Source organism: Solanum verrucosum, unplaced genomic scaffold (assembly GCF_900185275.1).
Source record: "Solanum verrucosum unplaced genomic scaffold, falcon-dt-bn FXZP01000218.1, whole genome shotgun sequence".
Classification (NCBI taxonomy): Eukaryota; Viridiplantae; Streptophyta; class Magnoliopsida; order Solanales; family Solanaceae; genus Solanum; species Solanum verrucosum.
The window spans coordinates 1,239,665-1,247,369 of NW_026020464.1; the positions used below are offsets into that span (position 1 = coordinate 1,239,665).

General features: G+C 37.0%; 1 protein-coding gene across 1 annotated transcript; it reads left to right on the plus strand.

Annotated features, from left to right (window-relative positions):
* The first annotated feature begins 220 nt into the window (after positions 1 to 220).
* On the plus strand, positions 221 to 7,035 carry LOC125808746 (E3 ubiquitin-protein ligase PRT1). The gene is made up of 7 exons (XM_049488408.1): positions 221 to 337; positions 464 to 492; positions 578 to 757; positions 2,369 to 2,701; positions 2,788 to 2,982; positions 4,529 to 4,641; positions 6,409 to 7,035. Exons 1-7 carry the CDS (start codon positions 261 to 263, stop codon positions 6,706 to 6,708), a joined length of 1,227 nt encoding a protein of 408 aa, XP_049344365.1. The 5' UTR covers positions 221 to 260; the 3' UTR covers positions 6,709 to 7,035.
* Positions 7,036 to 7,705: the final 670 nt, after the last annotated feature.

Consider the following 7,705-nt stretch of genomic DNA (forward strand, 5'->3'; position numbering starts at 1 on the left):
TTGGTTGACATTATAAACTTATCCTGAGATAAAGTTAGTCGTATAAATTTTATCTCAAACTTAATCCTCGGATATTATCAAACCATCACTAAAGTCAAAGAAGCAAAAGCCCATTATCTCCCAAGGTCCATTTCTCATGGGCCAAGCCCAACTTATTTTTGGGCCCAAAGCCTATTTCATCCTCTGTATATCAAAACCCCTCTCATTTCACATTCCAGATAGCTCTGACGAACATATTCGATAAATCTTGATCCTTCAAGATGGAAAATGGCCATGAAGATCATGAAGAAATTCAAATTGAGGAAATACCAGATGAATTTCAGTGCTGTGTTTGCTTGTAATCCAATCAAGAATTCATTTTTATTAAAAAAAAAATCACTTTGAAATGATTTCTTGGATTGTCTTGTATATATGTAAATTGATTTCTTTTGTGTATTGATTTTTTTGGTTTGTTTGTTTGTAGGGAACTTTTGTATAAACCAGTTGTGCTAGGTAAGTGTATGATGAATTGATTTGTTACTTTGATTTTAAATGGTTTCTGTGAGATTGATTGATTGATTGATTTTCTTGGTTGTAGGGTGTGGCCACATTGCTTGTTTCTGGTGTATATACAAAGCTATGAATACTTGGAGGGAATCAAACTGTCCCATTTGTCGACACCCATATCATCATTTTCCTAGTCTTTGTAGATTGATGCACTCTTTGCTTCTAAAGTTGTACCCTTTAGCTAGTGCAAGAAGGGTAAAACAAGTAGCAGGTGAGTCTCTGCTGAATCCCAATTATGATTTAATCATTTTTGGTTTTTGTTGAACTCATAAATTAATACATTTACTGTTTTATGATATTTGAAAGTTTTGAGCTTTGTTTACACTAGTATTAAACCTGTGCGATGTGCGAAATATTAAAGAAACATTAATCATAGTGAATTGTCTTCTTGTTTGTTTGATGAATTTCCCAATGGTTATGAGTTAATCATCTTTGGCTTTTGTTGAACTCGTAAAATTAATACATTTGTTGTTTTAGGATTTTAGAAAGTTTTGAGCTTTGTTTACATGAGGGGGTAGAATCAGAATTTGGGTTCATTTGATATAATTGTTGACATTGTACATGGTAGTAGTCCCTAAGAGAGGAAATTTTAAGTACTTGGGGTAGTAATCCAAGGAAATGGAGATATTGATGATGATGATGACACACGTCGTATTGGAGTGGGATGGATGAAATGGAGGCTCGGTTCCAGTATTTTGTGTTATAAGAATGTGCTACCAAGATTGAAAAGTAAGTTCTATAGTGTGGTGGTTAGACTGATTATGTTGTATGGGGTAAAGAGTTGGTCCGTCAAGAATGCCCATCCAAAAGATAGAAGTAGAAGAAATGAGTATGTATGAAAAGGATGAGCGAACATATTAGGAGAGACAAAATTAGGAATGAAGATATTGAGAACAAGGTGGGAGTGGCCGCCGTGGTGGATAAGATGCGGGAATAAAGACTGAAATGGTTCAGGAGAGGAGACACATAGAATATCTTAATGAGGAGGTGTGAGAGGTGCTTGAAGAGAGGCAGAGGTAGACTAAAGAAGTATTGGGGGAGGTGATTAGACAGAACTTGATGCAACTTTAGCTTACTGAGGACATAACCTTTGATAGGAGGATGTGGATGTCATGTATTAGGTTAGAGAGTTAGTAGGTTGCCGAGCGAATTTCTTTTCCGTATTAGGGGTATTAGTATTATTTTTTAAGTTGCTTATCCTTAGATCTTTAGTATTATCTGATTGTTTCTTTCGCTTCATTTATCTTAGTACATTTGATGTTGTTACTGTCTGTGATTACTGCTTCCTTTTCATCTCTATTTGAGCAGATGGTTTATCAAAAGCAACCTCCCTACCATTACAAAGTATGGGTAAGGTTTGAGTACGCACTACCCTCCCCAAACCTCACTTGTGGAATGTGATTATACTGGGTTTGTTGTTGTTGTTGTTGTTGTAGAAACAACATACTTATATTTACTATCAAGTCCATAATTGATTCATTGTTGGCCACTTCTGAGGATGAAAACAATCTAATATAGATTTTTCAACTTTTCTACATTTGGCAAAGTTCCTCTCTCCCATTTGATATGTCAAAGTTACTAGTGCAGGGTCAGACACCTTTTTCTGCATTTTCTTATGTAAATTTTGTGCATACTAGTTTTTTCCCTAAAAAGTCAATGAGTAGACGTCCACTCTCAACCTGAGAGCTTGATGCTTGACTATTGTACTAGGAATTGTGCTTTTGGAGGTAGTATGATTATCTGGTGATCTTTTCTTATCCCTAGAAGTGTTTAAGATTATAACTCTTAAGTTAACTGATGTCTTTCTTTTTCCTTATTGCAGAGGAGGAGAAGGAAGTAGGATCTTGCTCACCTGAGTTTGATGATGATTTTTCAGAATCCCGTTGCAAGACAGATCTTGTTCCGGACACTGCTTCACCTCATTCTGTCTCGTCGCAGAAATGTGGTTCAGCGGGAGAAGGAGATCATTCCTCCATAGATGCAGATGTTCCTGCAACATTGAGTTCCGAAATTAATAAGGACACAATATCAAAGAATCTTAACTTTGCAGATGAACATACCAGTGCAAGTGAAAAGCAGGTGCTTATGACAGATTTGCTTTGTGGTATCTGCGAGCTATTGTTATGCAAACCTGTAGTTCTTAATTGTGGCCATGGTCAGTTCAACTTCCTCCAACTATTATGTTGATGGCTTTAAGTTTCCATTTTCCTTCTCTTATTATGCTGTTTTTCCTTTTGTTAGTTTATTGTGAAAATTGTGTGATCAATCCTAGCAACAAGCTCTGTAGATGTCCAGTTTGCCAACTGGAGCATCCAAATGGATACCCCAGCATTTGTTTGATTCTTGAGCACTACCTGGAGGAGCAATTTCCCGAGTTGTATGCCGAAAGGAAAAGGGCATCAATGGAAAGATCTGATTGTCAGATTCCATCAAAACGTATGTTGATACTTCCTTCTCCGTATATAAACCATACCAATAGTGTCTCTCCATTTTATCTTAAATATCGTAATATGATATTGATTTGACACAAGCACAATTTTATGCTCATCTTTTATGTAAATACATAATCCACATACAATCCATCTCAAGTTTCAATGATATTGAAAATTTAGAGGCTGCAATCTCTTGTGCATTTTTGTAACTCGGCATTATTTACAAGTACGGATTTGATTCAGTTCATTCCAGATCTTTCAGGATGGCCACCTTGAGGCATTTGACTTCTTTAAGTAGCTAATGCTAATTCACTATACTGGACTAAGTGGTGTCAATTTGTTATCTTCTTTTTGCATTGGATTTTTGATATGTTTTACTTGAGAGTTGAGCCGAGGGTCTATCAAAACAACCTCTCTACCTTCTCAAGGTAGGGGTAAGGCTACGTACACACTACCCTCCCCTGACCACTCTTTGAGGATCACTCGGTAAGTTGCTGTTGTTGTTGTAAGAATCCATAGACTGTATCAACTAATTTGGATTAACTTAGGCTTTTTTTTTCTTTTTATGAAGTAAAACTTAGTTGTTGTTGGTACGCTTAAGTGTGAGAATTGGAAAGCCTGTAATTTTAGAGAGCCCCTAAATCTTTTAAGGCAAATTGTTTAGCAATATTGGAATGAAATAGGTCTGAATAGAGCAGAAAATATAGAAGATTCATATTGCCTATACCAACTAGTTTGAGATTTGAGTATATCTGATAAGGTATTCTCCTATGATCATTTTTCATTTTAAAATAGAGATGTAAACTTGGAAATTTTCGTCCATTAAGCTTCAATTTCATTATTAACGAGGTTTTAGTTGTTCCCTTAATTGTTCCTTTCTTGTAGTGAATATATTCCAGCCAACTAAAGAGATCAGAATGTAGGAATTACAAACTATATAAACACCAAGTTTCCCTTGGATTATTGTCCTTAACAATCATTTAACTTGAGAGCATGTCCAATGCATTCGGCATTTTCTGTTGTATGTTTGAAATATGGGAAAGCAAGAGTAAGGGGTCAGAGCAGATAAAGGCGGAGGTTTGAAAGAAGATTTTAAGAATATTGAGTGCACACCCCTCGGGGTGTGGCCCTTCCCCAGACCCTGCTAACGCATGATGCTTTGTGCACCAGGCTGCGCTTTATGTTATAATGGTGACTCACCTAGTCAAAGATTTATTGTTATTAGTGTAGCAAAGGAATTCTGTGATGGAGTCTGGTGGAGAGAAATCCTTCTCTTGTTGGTCGTACTAGGTACATGCACCACCAGTTCTAGAACCTCCTGCTCTCAATGGTTAATAGTTAAATAAATACTCATCTTTTCTTGTGAGGGGTGGGGTGGGGGGAGATATGTTAGAGCACACTTATTTTGTAAACCAATTTAAGAAGCATCGGATGCTAAATCAGTGAAATGAAGCATTTGGCAGTATTCTTGGAAATTAGAACTGTTCGTCATATTGCCTTGATTCAGCTTTCATTGGCCTTCTATCACAAGATCATATCTGGTATGACAGGAAATCGGCACGAAGCTGCTGGCTGCAAATCAGTACCTGGATTTGATCTTTCAGCATGGTTAACGAGTGGAGGACCACAGGTTCATTCTGAAGCCGGTTGTGATTATTGTGGGGTAAGATTGATTGCTCTTCTCATTTGTCTCCCAGTTATCCTACTTGTGTGTACCTCTATCTCTTTACAGGAACAAGTCCATAAGGCCTACAAGAGGCTGCTGGATTGTTTCAGACTATTTAGTTGAATTTGCAGCTTAAACCTTAAAGTTAATTGTTTTCTCTGGTGCTATCTTGAACTTGTTTAAAATGCTATAAAATTGAGAGGCCAATATATAGACACGTTGTTTCTTGTAGTTACTGAATGGTTGTTTCACAAGAGGCATCAATTTTCTACAGTAGTAATGATTATTTTCAGCATTTAAACTGCGTTAGAAGATTATTATTTTTTTGATAATGGTAACATTCTGTATATTAACAAGTATACTATACCAACTGTATAGTCCCCCAAGTCAGACAATTACAAAACAGCTTGCTTTGTTTCTTCTTAAATATTGTCTAGGACATCAAAGATATCTCCAGTTTGTACTAAACATTTCTGTTTACACAAAATAGTAAAGAGCTAAGCAATTCATCTTCAGCTTCTGAATGTTGCACAGCTTATCCTCAAAACACCTCTGATTTCTCTCTCCATACAACCCTCCATCTCTCCTTTTGTTTGGACAAAGACCCTTCTCTGCCCCAACTGTCTAGTACCTCCCTTGGGTTTCTTTGCATCACCCACCTGATTCCCCTCAAGTTAATGAATATTTCCAGTTCTGATCTGTCCATTTGCAGCGTAAAAAGAGATGGTTGGCTGTCTCTGCCACTTCCCTACATAAATAACATCCAGAGCATAAGTTAAATCCCTCTGAACTTTTGCTGTCTCAACACTGCTTCTTTGGCCACATGCCAAGAGAAGCAAGCAACTTTCAATGGGATCTTCACTTTTCATCATCATTTTCCATGCCCAACAGCCCACTTGATTATTAACTTTTCTCAAAATCTTGTAAGCCTCTCTCCCCTTTAAAGGTCCTTGATTCTTTCCTAGCCATACCATAACATCCCCATTCCCCAATCATTTAGGAGTCTTCTAAAAGTCGAATTCCATTCTTGTTCAGACCATCTTCAGCCACTGTTGCCATCTGTTGTTGAATAAACAAAAAAAATGTATATATCTGGGAAAGTTTGTTGCCCAGTCCAACGAAAAAGAAGTCTTCATATTATTCCCCACTTTTAATCTTTCTTCGCTCATCATTTTTTCATTCAATCAAAACAAATGACTTGGTTGTGGGTATTCTTTGACAGGATCTAAAAGATAGGAATGTGCAGTGTGTCAAAAATAAAATGAGAATATGAAGTTTCTTGCACTACATAACATGCTATTTTGTGTATCCTTTTTTATGAAGATGATGTGTCAGAACATATGCTGTAGTGGCAGGAAATCAATTCTTCTTAGATTGAAATCTGAACTTGTCTAAAACTAATGATAAGAAATAACTAAAAACCAAGAAGGTATCTAGTTAAAGATGTGAACTTTCTAATTATTCAAGAAGATTTGTGTAAGTGCAGCAATATTTAAATGATGACTAGCCTACATTAAAGCACCTTGGTTTTAGTTTCTTCAACAGTAGAAAACCGGAGTTTCAATTATATGGTTTGAGTTGGAAGTTGCCGTATGAAAACCACACACAGTACTATAGGAATTACAAGGGTAGTCCCCTGGTGTGTCCCTTTTTAGAAATTGGCTTTAGAAGCCTAGAAGTTTTTCAGTATTTCTATGAAGGGAGTCTAATAGCAAGTGAAGTTCCTTTTTGCAAACTAGATATAACTGACTTTGAAATCTGCAGATGTGTCCTATTGTTGGGGAACGATACAAATGCAAAGACTGCACGGAGAAAATAGGTTTTGACCTTTGTGAAGGATGTTATAAAAGCTCCTCAAAGCTCCCAGGCAGATTTAATCAGCAACACACTCCAGAACACCAATTTGAGTTAATACAGGCACTTCAAGTGAGAAACGTTGTACTGAGGCTTCAACCTGAACGATTAGAAGGGGACGACTCCGATTTCCAACTTGAATACGGAGAGCCAAGGTCCCTTGAGCCGCGGCCCCTGGAAGAAGATTCCTCAGAGACCAACTCACCTTGAGACGATCTAAGAGATGGTCAAGTGGGGAACATATCCTCAAGTAGTACTGGAGACGACGATGGAGGGAGAGAATCTGCAGACAGAGATTAGGTAAACGTTACTTTGACAGTTGTGGTTACTCTTTGTGGTCATTATCTCGATCAGACTCTGAATTAGAAATGAAGGCCCTAACAACCCATATGTGAATCGTTTTTCCAGTTCTACTCCTAGTGGGATTTTCTATATACTGTACAGCTTTATATTGAGTATCAAAGTTGCTATGCGGTTGGACCTTTGTACATTGTATTCGTATAATAATTGAAAAGAGAGTTATGCTTCATGCAATCTTTTTTAAAGAGGAGATGTGATTCTGATAAATGATTACTGCTGTTTGAGTTTCTTATGTTCTAGACATGGGATCTGAATGCAACCTTAGTTACAACAATTATGACTTTGTCCTAAACAAGTTGGGGTTGGCTATATGAATCCTCACTGGTATCTATCTAGCCCTGCTTTGTTGACCGAAAACCTCTGTTTTGTTGTTTACAAGGTAAGAACACATCGAGAGCCAATTGAGTCGATCAGAATGTTCTTGTATCATATTCCCAAGTTACAATCTGTGACTATGTTTCTCCCTGAGTTTCTCTTAGAAAGGAAGATGTCGATAGGATTCCGACTAAGTTCCCCAACAACAGCTTAGCTTAGTAGCTTAACTCTTTCTACTGGATGTTAGTAATAATCTTTAATCTATACTCTTCTTTCCTCAGCCAAAAATGAAGCCAAGAATGGCAGCATTGTTGGTAATGAAATAAGACAGTTTATCCTAACACAAGCATCAGTAATCGACTTCATAGATCGAACGAGTGACCTATCCATTGTTTGATTTGTGTATTAAGGGTGGTTTTGTCTTTACTTATATTTATCCATGTATTATTAGACCTTGCATTGCTATTATTATGGTTTGTTATATACTCCCTCCGTTTCATTTTATATGTCATCCTTTTTTATAAATAGTTGG